General features: G+C 46.1%; 2 protein-coding genes across 6 annotated transcripts; both read right to left on the minus strand.

Moving 5' to 3' along the window:
• LOC6605435 (probable calcium-binding mitochondrial carrier CBG00135) lies at positions 1-11,115 on the minus strand. 4 transcript variants are annotated; one of them, XM_032720112.1, is made up of 8 exons: positions 11,007-11,115; positions 9,737-10,391; positions 8,605-8,731; positions 8,460-8,547; positions 8,285-8,396; positions 1,279-1,437; positions 640-1,213; positions 1-567 (listed from the first exon to the last, which is right to left on the minus strand). In XM_032720112.1, the coding sequence occupies exons 2-8, from the start codon at positions 10,205-10,207 to the stop codon at positions 332-334; spliced, it is 1,767 nt and encodes a 588-aa protein (XP_032576003.1). In that variant the 5' UTR covers positions 10,208-10,391; positions 11,007-11,115; the 3' UTR covers positions 1-331. The 4 variants fall into 4 exon arrangements, with proteins under 4 accessions (XP_032576003.1, XP_032576004.1, XP_032576006.1 ...); XM_032720113.1 differs by having other exon boundaries at positions 11,003-11,115; XM_032720115.1 differs by lacking the exons at positions 8,285-8,396; positions 8,460-8,547; positions 8,605-8,731; positions 9,737-10,391; positions 11,007-11,115 and adding an exon at positions 1,599-1,697.
• Positions 11,116-11,327: 212 nt separating this feature from the next.
• LOC6605436 (ADP-ribosylation factor GTPase-activating protein 1) lies at positions 11,328-13,851 on the minus strand. 2 transcript variants are annotated; one of them, XM_002030233.2, is made up of 5 exons: positions 13,441-13,850; positions 12,828-13,375; positions 12,565-12,769; positions 12,248-12,307; positions 11,328-12,183 (listed from the first exon to the last, which is right to left on the minus strand). In XM_002030233.2, the coding sequence occupies exons 1-5, from the start codon at positions 13,498-13,500 to the stop codon at positions 11,641-11,643; spliced, it is 1,416 nt and encodes a 471-aa protein (XP_002030269.1). In that variant the 5' UTR covers positions 13,501-13,850; the 3' UTR covers positions 11,328-11,640. The 2 variants fall into 2 exon arrangements, with proteins under 2 accessions (XP_002030269.1, XP_032576007.1); XM_032720116.1 differs by lacking the exon at positions 12,248-12,307 and having other exon boundaries at positions 13,441-13,851.
• Positions 13,852-16,867: the final 3,016 nt, after the last annotated feature.

The following is a 16,867-nucleotide window of genomic DNA, read 5'->3' on the forward strand; positions in this document are numbered from 1 at the left end:
AGTATCACTTATTTTATATTTTAAGAAAATAACCAAAAACTAATTCAACTATAAAAACTTAAAACGGATAACCCAGAACGTGGAAGAGGCCTGCTTTACACTTAAGGAAAGAAGCAGCACGAGACTGTCTCATTGCGGCAGAGAGCGAGTGGCGACCGCCGAGCCGTCTTAACCTAACGCTACTACTATACAAAATGGAGCACAGCGTCAGCCGGATCACCAGCCGCACTCCCGGCCGCAGCCCGATCCGCCCTGCAGAGCGGGGCCGCACAGCCGAGGTGGCCGGGCCGAGCCGAGTTAACTTGATTGGAGCGAGATTAGGACAGACATCTCACGACATCTTAATGCCCAGGGCGCGACTCGTATACTCGTACACCACGTAGCTGATGGACACCGCCGGCAGGACCTTGAGGAAGTTTGGCGTTATGCCGCGGTACAGCCCCGTCAGGCCCTCCTGTCGCACGATCTTGCGGAACAGGCCCGTCATCGTCTCCTCGCCGCTGTGCGCGTCGCTGCTCTTCAGGGGTATTTGCGTTTTCCGCTTTTGATTGGCAATTGTCTCCGCGGCTGCAAGTGGAAATGGGAAAATTATTATAGCATTACGATAGAATCCATTATGACCCTGAATGAAAGTCTCACCTTGTGCCTGTAGCCGAGTGCGCACCAGGGCCAGCGGGTAGGAGCAGAGCTGACCGAGTGTGCTCGATGTACTGCCGCACGCCAGGAGCACCAGGAAGCTGGGCTGCTCGTTGTTGTCGTGATTGGCAATGTACCGCCTCTTGAGGGTTTCATATACCGCCAAATCGATGCCGGCGTAGGGCAGAATACCCAGGATGTTCGGTACATAGCCACGGTAGAAGCTGCGCACTCCTTCCTGCTTGTAGATCTTGACCGCCGCATCGGCAATGCCCGCGTACTGTCCCGTTCTCCGGAGCGCCAGGCGCGTCTTTAATACTTCCATGGGGTAGATGATGGTCTGTGAAATTCCGCCTGCCGCTGCGCCCGCATAGAATCGCTCCACGATGCTCATCTGGCGGCTGCCATCGTCACCGCGAATCAGTCGCTTCATCTGTTCGTAGGCAGCGAACTTGAAAGCCGTTTCGGGGGCAATCTTCAACACATTGATGCCATTGCCTCGCCACATGCTCCGCGATCCGCCCTCGTTCAGCATGATGTGCATACACTCTGAGATTCCCATTCTTTGTGTTTGTACCTGGTTGGGAGAATTCGTTGGTTTAGATCTCAAGAGAAATGTTTCCTGTATCGAGGTAGACTCACCTGCAAGTACACTTTAATCCTGTCCAGAGGCGCTGTGCACGTTCGGGAAACTGCTCCAGCTATGCCACCGGCCACCAAGTGTCGCCACCAGAGGCCCGTCTGCATCTCTTTCTGTGTGAAGTCATCAGGTACGTTCATATCCTCGCCAATGTCGAGGTACTGCAAAAATCCAAAGGTAAGCGATTAAAATACTTGTGTTTTGGAATAGCGATCTAGGATTATGCTAGTCTATTTTAAAGGAAAAGGGATTTAACATAGCTGATTAAAGATTACATTCCTTCTAGCAAGTAAATACAAAGTATATGTATGCATTCATTTACGTGAACTACTACTTCCTCGGAGAGGCAACAATCTTCGACATCCTCCACAAGGTTAACCAATTCTTTGAGAGCCTTCAGCGCCATAATTCCAAACCAATTTAGCACCGACTGCTATCTCTATTTGCCAAACAAACAATGCAACCAGGTGCGGTAATATTGAATAATAATGCTGGTTGCTTATGCAGAAAAAGCAAAAGAGTGATGTGATGCGATGGGCGGACTGGGCTATCCACACGCGCCACTAAAATCCCCATCGCCCGATGCCCAGTGAGAATTGCGGAAGCGGGCGAGAAAGAACGATGCAGAGCCGTAAACAAAAGTTATATCATTCACATTAGTTTTGCCATTCGTGCAGGAACACATAGACACAGCTGCATATGTACGTATATCTGGTTCGTGCCGCAACCATGTACTTTATTTTCTCGATTTGCGGATTTTTCTTCAGACGTGCGCCACCCCGAAAATAATTATAATTGGCTCGCCTGCCTTTTGTCTGCCGCCAATTGGTTGTGCAATTTAAGGGATCTTTCGCTCTCTCTCCTTAAAAAACTAACGCCAAGTGGGCCTGAATGAAGTGAAATATTATTTTTGATTTCGTATGAATTGCACAGCTTTTGGCTTTAAATCGAATTAATGCCGCTGATAGCCGGAAAGCTGTCTGATATTGATAACAATTATCAAGTCTTGTGATGTGCGAAGCTTTCGTGCGAGCAAAAAATCCAACTGAATCCGATTGATTCCCACTTGCTGCGTTATAAAGTGATTTTCCAGAACCTCAGGACGAACATAAAAGGTTATTACACTTTTTCCCCCCAAACGGCCTGTGCCCGGTGTCATTGAAACTAATTTGGACAATAGACATGCGAATAATAACAGAAGCCAAGTGATTTGTTTATCTATTTAGCGGAGCAAGATATATCCAGTGTTTCCCGGTGAAAACATCCGCTTTAAATGTGCCAAATCATTCGGCGTGTCTGTCACATTCACACACGGTGGTGACAATTTCGAGAAGTCTCGCGGAATGCGAGTTCTAACCTCTGGTAATGATGCCAAATTTAAGGCTATAAGTTCAGTGAATGGGTTAAGTGTACTTAAGCATTTAAACCGACTTCAGTTTGCACTCACAATTAGCAACTTGCAATCACATGGGGTTTCCATTCAGAAAATTGTGGGAATGTAAATTGGCCTCTTTTAATGCAACGTCATTACTGATGGAATTTATCATTCCCGATCTCATATTATATATATATTATATATAAACAACGAGTCACATGAGTGCGAAAGAGCTTTTTTTATACACAATGATCTATTTATAAGTTAGCCGTGATTTTGGCGCACAAACGTGGAAATGACCCTGAAAGGAGACTACTCTCTCGTTGGCAAAGAAAACAGTTTAACAAACGATTAACCTGGCTTTTCCGCAACCATGAATGGGCAATCTTTGGATCACAAAGAGCCACTTACAAGCTTTTAAACGCCTTGGACTAATGAACTTACATGAATTCAAGGCGAATGCGCTTGAATGGCCGATCAAGCCAGATAGCAAGGCTATAAGCCATCGCCGTCCCATATCTGGGTTTTTTTTCAAGGCATATATGTAGGTAGGGTGGATCATCGACCGACTTGATGAACTTGACTCATGCCCGCAGAATTTGTTGCGGTGATCTTGACGCGGGTTGAGTTCTCCCAAACCGACGTCAGCAAGTTTCAAAGTAAACATCAGTGTAATGTAAATATCAACACGTTCATGAAGAGAGAAAAGTGCTCACGTCACACAAATTGTGGGGGCTTGACCAAATTGTGGATAACGAGGCAGGAGGGAGCGGGTCAATCACATGGCGCTGAGTCAGTCACTCGCCCACTGTGCGTATACTTGTTACACTCATATGTATTATGCTGAGGCGCGTTAACACACATACGCCCTGTTGGCCAAGAGCACAAAACCATGACGTTTGCAGGCGCCTAGCAACAAGTTGGCAGAAGTACACAAATTCACGAGAGAGCAAACAAGAGTGAGAGCCACGCGAAGCGCAAATCTTAGGCCAAGTGCCATGTGTGTTTGTGTGCGTTTCTGAGTAAAGTATGTCGTCTTCGCCGATCGTAAAAGTTAAAGTCTGCCTGCTGTTGGCGATTTCGGGGAGGGGAGCAGAGCAGACCGGTTCCATATCAGCACGTCACCCGACGGAGCTGGCTTTTGGCCCGCCAGCCAGCGAGGGAACGTCTGTTGCTAGGCGACTTGAACGTCCATGGGGCAACTTAAAAAACCGAATACCAAAACCACGACGCGGCACCAAACAAAGCATTGTGTAAGTGTGCACAAGTGCAGCGAACAATTGCAACAGCTGCGAGAAGTTGAATGGGAATTCAATCGCAGACATTTTAAAGTATATTTTTAGTTGCACAACAGGGAGGAAGTAGCGCGAAAATAGCACACACGTGTGGCATTAAAGTAAGAGCGAAGCAAAGGGAATGCTTCTCCAAGAGATCATTAATATTGCCACTCTATTGACATCAAACTGTTTCCCTTTCCCCGAATTATTGGGTAAGTCCCATCCAGCAGAGACTGCCTTATGGCAATCCCCGTTGAAGTTCCAGGGAAAAACCACACGAACGATAAGATAATCACAACAAATAACTGGCGAATGAGTCAGCTTCCGCTGCACTGGGTCGCATAAAGTATAATGTATCGACTCGAAGGGGGAACTTTGGCCTACAAAGGGTCATAAAAAGGGCCTGTCAGCAACGTACCCGTCCCATCATATCGCGAAATATGACCACGAAGTCCTCCATCATGTCGCCAGCGACTGCCATTTGCTGAATATTATGGTAATCTACGGGCAGATTGTACTGGTAGGTGCTATTCCGCAGCATCTTGTCGCGTTTGCACTGTTTCACTTCCGATCTCGAACTGCGATTTGCGTTTCCGTTTCCGCCTATCTTAGCGGTATGCGGCTTTCACTGTTCAAAACTGACAATTGCAAACTTTCACTCGCAGTCACTACAGTCACAAAATATGTGTGATGATGCAGTTCTCTTTGGCTCTGCTATTTGATTTGATTTCTTGACTTCGCAAGATACACTACTATCTTGTTGATGCTGTGGCCCAATAAAGCGGCCAGACTTTGCTCGATTCGCTTGATTGCAATTGTGCACATTCACACTTGTCGCGCTCGAGCTCAATTATATAACTACGCTCCAGAGGCAAAAGGCCTTTAGCTTGTTTCTCGGGTGTAGAGGGTATAACGCGCGCACAACCAACGCGGGAGCCAGCCGACTGAAGACTGAACCCGAATCCGCATCCGAATCCAAAGAGCGTCGGCGATCGCAGCCGAAGCTCCGCGATATAGCTTCCCGAGAGCAAAGTACACCTCTGTGCTTTTCGCGCCTGCCCCTCGCTCTTTTTCCCCACCGACTTCGATGGGGCAGCGCGCGTGCGGCCTCTGAACAACCCCTACCATGGAAACTACACCCCATCCCAGCCAGAATCGGCTTCTTGCCAATTAGCTATCATTGCCTAGGCCTGCTTGACACGCATTTCCCACTCCGCTCGACGGTTTTACCCGCTCTTTTCTGGGAAAAAGGTATCGAGGATATGGATACCCTAACTGAAGTATTTGACTACCCACCAAATACAGCCGATGTATTTGCTACAGAAAGTATTTTTAAATGTGCTATTTTATAAATACATTGTAAAGATTTCCATTGAAGAAAGATTTCATGAGAAGTATGGATCACATATTTGCAGAATTATTATAAACAAGCCTATGGAACTTGGAGCAAAAACACTCCATGTTTTGGTATCACAACAATGGGTCGCGAAAAGTGGCTAATAAACGACACCCTTGGTCAATGGGCCAGACACTCTTGGCATTTATTTGCCTGTTATTGTTTACACGCTTCGATTCTTTATCAAAAAGCGACTTTTCGCATGGCAAAACCGGATCGGAGCGACCAGCGCCATCATCTCGAGGGTCTGCCACCCAGTGATAGCCACATGACGGGCGTGTGACTTTATTAGCTCCTCCGCGCCTGGATGACGCTCGCCACGGAGGTGATCTTAATTGTTTACAGGCGGTGGAAACTTTTGCTCCACTTCATTACCATGCAAACGTCACAAGTGTAAATAAGGTCTCTGATTAAAGCGAAAGGTTCGGGGGAACTTTTCGCGTGTCGTCAACAGAAAACATGTTTAAAATTAAATATAAATTATAGAAACGCAAAATAGAAATGACATACTCTTATCGGCGAAACAACAAGCTGGTCACTGAAAACTGAGCTCTGACCACAAGATTCTAGACTATTGGCCCGTGATAAGAGCAGAAAAAGTCGCAAAACACACCCATTTTTTAGGGCCTGTCGCTGGCGGAGATCGTTCGTTCCAGTTGCAACTGATACCTATACCAGCTGGAATTGTTTTACGATGTCTCATGAATACAGATGTGGTTAGGCTGCAGCGGGCGTGCTACTCAATTGCCTACTTAACGAGCCCCCCAACGGCATTAAATTGCCAATGTCTCGAGTAATGAACAACACAATTCCCAGAAACACTTGAATTGCTCGATATGATGATAGTCATGCAAGTATCATCCGCCCACTTGGGGAATTGAGTTGTCCAACTGCTGACTGCGTGTCAAATCGCAGGCACAGAGCCATAACACTATTTTGCCCCTAAAACTTATACAATATTTAATTTGTTAGCTCACTGGCGAACTCAATCACTGCTTACAGCTGCCTCTGGAGTTCTCGAATGCGCGACAGTTACAACTTCTAGACTGCGGACTTTGGCCAAGAGTGATTACAGCGCGCAATTGGCGTACAAATTTTTCGCAAACATGCTAACCACAAAGCAAATACATATATGTATGTACAAGGGTCTTATCGCCGCGAAAGTGCGTGCAATCAATCATAGTTTGGCTGGCAACTTAATTAGAGCCCACCAGTTAGTGCGCAGGCCTCGCATTTGCCCACTTTTCACTCGCTCATCAGCCTAATGCAAGAGGATTGCTATTCCGCGGACCTGTGTGCTCGTTGGGATTCCTAAAAATAGCAACCGGAACGGGACCTGTCTAGCCGGACAGTAGTAAGTACTAAGTTAGATCCAAGAAACCGGCTGACGAGAAACGGGCCTCCCCAAGTCGGCTTGGCAACAATCTCCTGGAGCCGGTTGACCTTAAGATTTCGAGTCTGCACAAAGCAAAAAAGAAAAAAAAACAAAGAAAAAAACCGCAGCTGATAGTCTGAAATTTTAAAAAGTTGTTCCAGACGATCGACAAATTTTGGGGGATTCATCTAAATGGCAAGTACTTTTTGTTGGTGGGGCCTTCATTTGATATGATTCTCCAGTTAGTTACATGGGATTGATATAAATTGTGGAATTCAACAGTGACAGTGAGCAGAAACGAAAAAAAAAAACAGATAAAAGTAAACAAAATGATTACGCAGACAACAAAGCGATGACATCGTCACCTGCCACGGAACACCGAAAGAAATTATACAATGCGGTGATATTTGGAAAAAGCTTCAGCAAAATTCAGCAACTTATCAACATTATAATGTACTATCAAACGAATTCATCTAATTACGCACAAAGAAAGCAATGGTACTTATACTTTCGGTACAGTTGGTAACTCAATTTTAATTCATGGCCCTTTATTAAGGGTCTAATGATTAAGCCCAAGAACGAATCAGTCGACTAACTAATTAAACCTGATAATACGAAGAAGGTTACTCATGCAATGCATTCACAAATTTGTTTCCAGGTACGCTGTTAAATCTTGAAGATCGTTAAGATAAAATGCACTAATGCAAATAGAAGGGATAACTATTGAAAAATGGTATATTATAATCAAATTTGTACGGATTTCTACTCTTTTGAGCATGAAACTTGTTCGCTGTGTAAAGAAAACTGCTGCATCTTTATGACAATGTGAAAATTATCTCGAAAACGGTCGGAACGATATCAAAAACGGACTTCCCATAAAGCGACCGTTTAAACAGTCTGATGAAATAATCATAATGTTTACGTCAGTCCCGACTAAAAAAAAAAAGAGAGTGATTAAGAGAGTGGACATGATATGATATGGCTAAAGCTCCGTCTCTTGGGCGCTCCGGTCCTTGAAAAATGGTCGCTCGGGTGAAGGTAAAATACTACGAGATAATACGCATGCAGGCAATATAACTAGTGGCTGATTAGCGAATGTGACTGATGATAAAGCCTTTTTTCCCGGTGGGTGTGACGGGGTGTGATGGGTGTGTACAGTGTCCGGGCGTTGGTACGTATGTGTTCCCGAGTGCCCTGCTTCTACGTGGGAGGGTCTACAACAATATCAATGGTAATCGTAATATGTAACTTGACGGATATGTACCTTCAGATCTTCCTCAGTTAGTCAGGAGTAGTGTGGGTGTAGGTACTACATTCGACATTTTGGTTAGTTAGTGTGTGAAGTGTGTGTTTGTTTTTTTGGTTTAATTTTGTTTTTGGATATGGGCGAGGGGATAAGAAGGGTAAAAGTTGGCAATTAGTTAACGTTAAACAGCTACAGGTATACTAGTGTACATAGATATATTAAAAACAAACGCGATGGAACGAAAACTAATCCAGAGAGGCAGTGGAACACCTTCGCAGAACCACTGCTCTCTGTTATATGAATTCAGCAACTTGCACTACGTATCTCTAGTAAACTCACAGTAGAGTGCCGCCAAAATTTAATCAAGTCGTGAATGTCCGTTGAGGGCGCCAAGAGCATGAAGTCCCGCCACTCGTTAAAGCTAATGTTCAGGCTGCCGTCCTTGTCCATTCTGCAAGGAAAGTCACGCATATCAACAAGTGCACAAGGAGAGAGTTGAGGTTAATTAACCCACCTGGTGAGCAGATTTCTGGCCTCGTCCAAGTCAATGTCCAGGCCCAGGTCCTTGAACGCCGATATCAGCTCCTCCAAGTCCACTTTGCCTGTAATACAATTCACTCATTGAAACTAATCCAATTAAGGTTTAATCAATTACCCACCATCGCGATTTTTATCTAGGTGCGAGAACTGCAGGACCAGATTCTTCTCATGCTCCCGCACGTAGTGCAGGAACTCGGCAAAGCCCACGTTGCCGCTCTGATCCTTGTCCGACTGCTGAAGGAATTTCTGTAATGGAAAGCAAGTGCGGAATATAACTGGCGCTGCTCCTGGAAAATTTACTAGATTCACTGCCGGAATATTACTAAAAAATTAGTGTCGCGCACTCGCAGGCCTTTCGCATAATAATGAGCCGCTGACTAGAGTATCGACCTGAATCGTGAAAGCAAATCAATTTCTCGTATCATGCGGGCTTCGCCGGCGGAAACCATATAAATCTCCTCAGTTGTCTGCACATTAACCCTCTATATACCATCTAATCCAATTCTGATTGCTTTCGGGACTTGTCGAAATACTTGTTGCATGTAATTGCACAATCTGGCGATTTGTGCAACATAAATAAACTAGTATAGGATTTCAATGGAAGTAGAATTTAAGTTCCAGGATAAAATTTATAGTTTAAATTAGTTTATATACGTGTTTATATCTTCATGGCCAATAGCTACAAGTTTGTTTTCGCTAAAATGTAAACAAAGCTGCTAATAAACCACAAACAATATCTGTTAGTCAAACAAAGAGATTTGTATGCGAAATAATATTGTGCTCATCTAAAAATAGAATATTCTCCTTCGCCCGGTTTGCCACCCCACATTTCTCTTGATTTAATAAGCCCTTTTTTGGCAACTGCAGATATGAAAGGGTCAAGCTGCCCAGGGTCAGCTGCCGTGCCAAATGCTTCGCCCTGATTAGAGCTAGCAAACAATGCACAATGTATAAATTAAGATTCTCAGATACTTTTGCCCGCCAAGGCCGCATATTATTGATCTCTACCGTCAGCCGTCTGTTTGGCGAAGAATAGCTAATAGAAAGGGGCATTGTTAGTTCCCTGAGAAAATGGCGAGCCCCGGGCACGTGTAGTTCAACTATGCTAATCAAGATTGCTTGTTTTCTACCCAAAGACACTTTTTTTAAAATCATGGAAGCCTCAGAAAGGTCCTATCCATGATGCATTTGGTACAGCTAGCTGAGATGTGATAGCATCCATATATCATCCTATAAATAGGCTTTGCTCACCTCCGCGTAGACGCTCGACAACCCGAACTCATGCAGTGCCGCCGACAGGTCGTGGATGTCGATCCTGCCGTCGCCATCGCGGTCCAGCTTGTTGAAGATGCGCTCCAGCCGCTCCTCGTCCTCGATGGGGATCTCGGTGGGCAGGATGGAGCCGGAGCTGGCGACCTCGTACAGATCATAGGGCAAGGGCGTGTTGGTGGTGCTGCTGGTGACAAGATGGGCATTTTGCAGGCCGAGATTTTGGCCGTGCTCATAGCTGGCGGCTAGCGTGCGGGCGGAGTAGTTGTCCTGCGCCTGCTGGGCGAAGTTGAAGTTGCTGGCCGGATCGGGCGTCAAGTCGATGTCGATGTGCTGTTGCTTTTGATCCTTCGGCTTTTGGTCCTCTGGCTTATAGTCCTGCTCCTTTTGATCCTGCTGCTTGCTTACTGCTAAGGATGCACTGTTTTCGATTCCAACTTGCTTTCTGACCATTCTCCACACTCGTGTTTACAGTTTACCTCGAGTTTTCTGTTCTTTAACTGGCAGCTGAAGGATTTCTCTGGGTTTGCTTGGTTTCCGATTCTCTGGGGGATTACGTGTTGGGCTATCAGCTGCTCTGCTCTTATGGCCGGCTCATTTTGCACCCCTTGGCAAGTCAAATGGAAAAAACAGTCGTCTGAAAGAGGTATCGAGTATTGTATACACATTAGTTTATAATGTTATGTCTGAGCGGAAAAGATAAATAAACCAGCTCAACGTATCGAATTTCCCCGCGATGAAGTCATCCACTTCTTGGCTGGAAAACTACATATGTACGTTGTAGGTGCCAATTTTCAGGACCCCGCGTACATCCCACATCCCATTGATTTTCGCAGCTAATTTTGAAGGCCAGCGATTTTCCGGAAAAACCTTGGAAAACCCACAGCTTCACACACACGCACGCACATGTCTCCAAAAGTCCCTGGAGAGGGGGGAAGTGGAGGTAAAGGGAGACTTCCCCCCAGCAACTCGAACTTTCTACTTTGGAAAGCGTAGCTTCAATCGGAGAATTCTTCATGCTCTCACACACTTTCTACATTCTTTTCTGAATTCTCCGGCCATTTTCCAGACAGGTGTGACTCAAATTTCTAGCGAAACGCTTGCAAATTGTTGCCAATTTGGCAAAAATTATTCTGCACTCTATTTTCATGCACACACACACACGCACATGCAAGCGAAAGGAATGTGGATATGCAAAAGAAAGTGGCAAACTTCAATTGCATTTCCCACTGTTTCCGTAGCCAATACCTACTGGTCAAACTATTTAAGAGTTCGTCTGCTTTTACGCTAATTCGGCGACTTTATGGCTTAAAGCGATTTACGCAGAACTCTTTAATTTTAATTTTTTGGGTTTGCCAGTGTGACCACGAACGTTTATCTAGATATACTTCTTGTGTGGTCGAAAATACCCTAAGACGCATCGCGTCTCTACTTAGCCGCGACTCAAACCTGCTTCTAGATTTTTACCTGTTGAGTTGTAGAGGGTAACACTATTCATTTTAAATTTAATTTTTGAATTTTCAAATATTTATATTTTTCGAGTTTAAAACCGCCCATTTAAAAAACGAACGTCTACACTTGTTAACATAATATGTATTTTCTCATCTCGCATCCCTCGCAGAATCCTGGCATACACTTTAAGCTAAGTAATTCGTTAGTTAAGTAGATCTATACAAAATTGGTCTAAACTGTGGAAATAATCGGGAATAGTTGCACTTTATGTTTGAAGTCGAAGAATGAATACACAATTCAGTTGGGGTTACATTAAATGCGCGCATAGCAGCCTCGGGGCCAGACATCAAGAGACACATAAAACAAAGGAGACACAACTTGACAACCGAATGGAATACAAAAAATACAATCGCATGAGCTGCCCGCCACGGCTTCTACTTCATCAGCAGATCCCAGGCGTCGTCCTCGGCGGTGCCTTTGTTGCCGGTCGAGGCCGTTGCCGTCTTGGGCTTCACACTCTTCACGTCCAGGCTCTCGAAGCCCTCGCTCAGCTTCTGCGATGTGTCCTGCAGCTTCATGTTGCGGCGAGCTGTCGATCCGCCGGACGGAGCGTTCTGGTAGGAGGTCTCTGAACTCTGGTAGTTCGTCGCCTCGAAGCCCGACCAGTCGGAGTCGCGGGTGAGGCCGGCGGAGGCGGTACCGCCGACACCGCCGCCGCTGCTGGTACTCAACTGATTGTGGTACGAACTGGAGCTGGTCATGTGCGACTTGCTGTTGCCGTTGTCCTGCCAGCCGCCCCAGTCGCTGTCGGTGACGCCGCTCTGCTGGCCCAAGCCTCCGGCCAGATTTCCGCCCACCGAATTGGAGCGCTGGTAGGCGCTGCTGTCCTCGAAGTTGGGATCGTTGTATCCGCCCTGCGGCGACGAAATGTTGCTGCCCGCCAGATTGTTCCAGCCTCGTTTGCCCATATCGGTGACCTGCGATCGGTATGTTTATGTGTTAAAATGATGTGGGTTTACAGAATGATGGGGAACTACAGACCTTGCTGGCCACATCGGTAACTCCGCTTTGTACGGAATCTAGCAGAGTTCCCTCTTTAATCTACAACCAAAAAAGGATGCAAATAAATAATACAAATAATGAGGTATACCAATTAAGCAAACAAACAAATATGGGGTTTAACTTCAGGTGGTTAAGCTGGGTTTCTAAGGCTATAAATTATTTCAAACTAATCGGCAGACTAATAATAAACCAAAAGAATACAAAATTAACATAATATTAAAACAAATCGAAGAGAATAGGCAAATAAGGAATCAAAATCTGAAAGATGTACATAAGAGCTGAGACGCAGGACTCACCTTCGTCGAGGCCAAATTGACTGTGGTGACCGCTTTCTCCTTGGCGGTGGTGGCCAACTTGGAGGCGTTGGTGGAGAAAAGGCTCCAGCCAGAGGCCAAAGTGGACAGCGTCGAGTCGAAAAGCTCCTGAGATTGCGTTTTCGGTGGTGGTTCGCGTGTGAACCCGAAACCTGCATATTTTCCGCCCTGACTCGGTGGCAAGTTTCTGCAACAATCAATTAGGATAAATCAGCTAATGGATAGATATGCCATTTAGATCCTACTCTGGCCTGGAGGCATTCTCCACTTGGCGTCGGCTAAAGAACTCCTCCTTCTGGTCCTTGAACTCCTGCGTTTGGTACTGCTGATAGCCTCCAGGTTCGGCGCCACCGCCATTCTGATAGCCTCCGTTTCCGCCATAACCTGTTGCACTGGGTCGCGACTGGTAGCTGCTGTTGCTGGAGCCGCCTGAGCTGAAGCTATTGTTGCTGCCCACGCGGCCTTGTGCCTCCTTGAGATCCCAGTTCTTGCCTTGGGCCAAGGTAGCTATCTTATCGCGGTACAAAGCTGCCGCCTTCGAGTTGTAACGCTGCGTGATGGGCGCCCGTTCGTTCCAGTCCTCCTGATCCTCCAGAAACTCGCGGGCATTGCGATTGCCGCCCGCCTTCATCTTCTCCAGCTCGATATCCTTCCACTTGTCCATGGTGACGGAGCGCACGAAGGACAGGTGCACGCCCAGACTGCGATGCTTGCCAGAGCACTCCAGGCAGATCCAGATGCCGTAGGTCACGGACACCCATTGCGGATTGTGGGTACCGCACTCGAAACATTTCTAGTAATTTATAAACAAAGAAATTGGAGCTTATCTAGCGTATGTGGACAAAGGAGCAAACCCACCGAGTTCTCATCCTGCGGTTTCAGTTCTTGGAGCACCCTTCGCGTCCTGGGACTCGCCATGGCAACTAGTTTCTATGGTTTCTGGCCCTGCTCTGGCGGATTGCCCAACTCTTGGCGTTCAGTTGGCTTCAGTTTCGCAGCTGATAACCGAGTTGCTAATGAAACTTTTGCTGACGCTGGCGCTGATTTGGGTGCAATCTTGGCTTCGAGATGAGGCGATTTGGAGCTCCTACAGTCGCTTACGAGCCTTTAAAGTCCACAGATCGCGACGAACGCCTGGCCAAACACATTTAACAGAGTTGCAAATTTTTTTGGATCAGCTGGGACGCTCGCAATTAATGGCAAATTGGCAAAAAAAAATTGTTAAGCGTGTCCCACTTGGAATTGGAGATGGGCTGACCACTCACGACAGCATCGATATACCGAATATTTCATGGAAAACCAAAGAGAGTTGTGCATACTATCGATATTTACCCAGCTCTAAGTTCCACTTGGATTTTCATTTTGCAGAGTGACCAGAGTGCAACCGTACTGAATTGCGATATATCGATAGTTCACTAATCTTGAGCGGGCTATTCAAATATCTTAAGCAAACAAATTTAAGATATTAAATACAAATTTAAGATATTAAATACAAATTTAAGATATTAAATACTGTTTTTGATCAAAGAATGCTAGGAAATTGTTACTCTTTCAATATGCGTTTTAATAAAAACAATCATTTATGTTTTTGCTTAAACTCTTAAAAGCAATTGGCGGTAACAGCGGTAAAGCTGTATTTTGTTAAAAGTATATAGATGGCTTATAATATGTTCGAGCTATGACCATTTACCAAAATGTCTTAAAAAGTTAGTTAGGCACAAACAAATTCCAAATTATAAAAATTAAATTGGACATTTAAAAAACTATATTTATTTAATATTAACATATGTTGATATACACATAAATATGCTGGCTAAATATTGCACAAAAATCTCTGTCCGCTCTCCAGCAAATTCAATTAACCCAACTCGATGGCATCGCCTTTGTTGCGAGCACGCCGAAAACCCTTCAACAAATTATACATTATCACGCTGATCTGATTTCCAGATCTTCAGTACTCGTGCGGCGACTGGAGATGCAGCGCCGCCAATTGCGCTGCGTCATCCCGAAAAAGTTAATAAAAACAGCGATTTATCACACTCCTAACAGTAATCAATCTCCTACCGACTGTCGGTGGATTTTGATTCGATTTCGGTGTTTTGAATCCCGGACAGGGGAAATTACTTACATGATCGACTTCAATGCAAACAGACCGCGGGTGGCAGGGCCACCAAAGATGAAAGGGAACTCAAATCTAAGGCAGTTTGGCGCCGCCTGAAAGGCATTTCCCTTGACTTTCCCCATTTTCCAGAGCCCCTTGGAGGAAAAGTCCCAAAGGTAGGTGACCACACGCGGCTGCACATAATTCAATGCCACTCGGATTAGCATATAATTATGCACAATATTTCTGCAGTTCGGCTGACTCTGCCCACCGCTAATTCCCTTTCAATTTCCAAACTCGCGCATTTATTTAAGTCAGCGTCTTTTGGCATCTCAGCGGATCTATAATTGCCGTCGCACGCCCAACAAGGGGGCGTGGCAGATCGGCAACGAGCATATAATTGCCGCGCCGACCGCAGGATGTGTTGAATTGAAAAGCCTGCCGGGTAATCCGATCGATCGATCCGCCGATCCGCCACGTCCCAGCCAACTTACGACTCCTGCCTCCGCTAAGTGAGCCGGTGAGCCGATGAGCCAGTGAGCCACAGAGCCGGGCGTTCCTGGCTGGGCACTCGCTCGACGCTTTCAACAACTACTTGTCCCGCTGCCGGAGCGGATCCAATGCACTGAGAGAAATAACAGACTTCTCAGATGAGAAAAAAACCTTTCATCTTCTATCAAGTAGCGAACCTCTCTTTAGTAAATCACAATTTTCTAAGCTTGTTCAAAATTGGTTAAATCTTGAATATGGATATGGAAAGATACCATTATCTGTGTTTAAACTTCACTTATGCTATGTTTTTCCCTAAAAAAACACAATTTTCATCTGAATTTGGTTGTCTTTCTTAATTTCTTCGAGTGTGCTCCGCTGGTGGTGGTCTTATCAGAAGCCGCGGAGTACTCCCCGATCTGCCAGAAATGGCAATGCTGCGCATCCATTATCGGCTCTGTCACTGCTCTTGCTGGGCGCAGCCACGCCCCCAAAAGCGCCACTGGGCATTTGGCAGTGCGTTGGGGTCCGTTTTCGTCCCAGCTCCCAGCTCGCAGAGTCCAGGGTTGGATTTTGGGCTTATGGCCTGAGTTATTGTGTGGATACGATCAAATTATAGGCTTAGGCTTGCATTAAACTCGCATAGACGTCGTCGGTTGGTCGCAGCCAGAGGAGGAGCAGCCATGGGTTCGCGGGTTCTGGAGAGGATGCGCATTTTATCATCGGGGCATCCGGTCGCGGCTCATCCTATGCTTGATTGTTCCCCCCCTATTTTTCTTCTCTTTTGGATCCACAAGCCCCTCGCAACTTGTCAACACGTGCAAAACAATGCTCGGAATCGCATTCGCATACGAATTTGCATTCGGTTTCCCATTCCCCAAATGACGTGCAAATGAATTTGAATTTATGCAAATGAGCAGACTGTTCGCACGCCGCAGCCACAAAGTCTGCGCAGGCACAGGTGATCTCTAAGGTAAAAAACATAAAAAAACTCTGGCGAAATAAAATAAAATCGCTCGAAATTGCACCAATTAAGGGGAAATGTATGGACAGGATCGTCGAGGATCAAGCAAAAAATAAAAAAAAGAACAGAAATCGAAGGGAGGGGGGAATGCAGATTGGTCTGCATTTATCAGCGATATTAAAGCGTTAAGTGAATTACTTATTCTCCTGGTCGCAGCAATGCGTTACCTTTCATGTCCTCCTGTCCGGAGGATGCCCCCGCTCCAATCCCACCTGCCCTCTCACCTTTCCGAGTTGTCAATGCCGATGTCGATGGCCGCGATCTTGCATGCGACAATTATATGGGCCCTGTGCTGTGCGACGCCAGTTTGGCTCCCGATCTCATGGCCAAAAGCGGCAGCTCTCTGAAAAGAGGGCCCACATCCAAGGGGAGGGTGTATGAGCTGGGTGCTGAGGAGCCAGGACTAGTGATCCGGCTACCGGAGACGCAAGGCTTTGGCCATTCTGGTGCCGCTCCGCGCCGCTGATCGATTCGCAGCCAATCGATCGGCAGCATCATGCAACCGCGCACAGCCTTCTGCTTCAGCATTTGGAGTGGAGATCGGAGCACAGAGGTGGATCCAAAGGGGGTTCCATGGGGCTAACGAAACTCACAAAAGGGAACTTTGCTCTCAGTCATTTCTTGCAACTGGTGTCCTTTTAACTAAGATAAGCTTTAGTTAGATGGCTCAA

The sequence above is a fragment of the Drosophila sechellia genome, chromosome 3L, assembly GCF_004382195.2.
Source record: "Drosophila sechellia strain sech25 chromosome 3L, ASM438219v1, whole genome shotgun sequence".
Lineage (NCBI taxonomy): Eukaryota > Metazoa > Arthropoda > Insecta > Diptera > Drosophilidae > Drosophila > Drosophila sechellia.

Excerpts from the sequence above, each read along its gene's own strand:
- LOC6605435 (XM_032720112.1), bottom strand. The coding sequence starts at position 10,207 with ATGGTCAGAAAGCAAGTTGGAATCGAAAACAGTGCATCCTTAGCAGTA. Across the intron at positions 8,732-9,736 it reads TGTCGAGCGTCTACGCGGAG|AAATTCCTTCAGCAGTCGGA; the intron begins GTGAGCAAAGCC and ends TTTCCATTACAG. Across the intron at positions 8,397-8,459 it reads GCCAGAAATCTGCTCACCAG|AATGGACAAGGACGGCAGCC; the intron begins GTGGGTTAATTA and ends CTTTCCTTGCAG.
- LOC6605436 (XM_002030233.2), bottom strand. The coding sequence starts at position 13,500 with ATGGCGAGTCCCAGGACGCGAAGGGTGCTCCAAGAACTGAAACCGCAG. Across the intron at positions 12,770-12,827 it reads GAGAATGCCTCCAGGCCAGA|AAACTTGCCACCGAGTCAGG; the intron begins GTAGGATCTAAA and ends TGATTGTTGCAG. Across the intron at positions 12,184-12,247 it reads TTACCGATGTGGCCAGCAAG|GTCACCGATATGGGCAAACG; the intron begins GTCTGTAGTTCC and ends TACCGATCGCAG.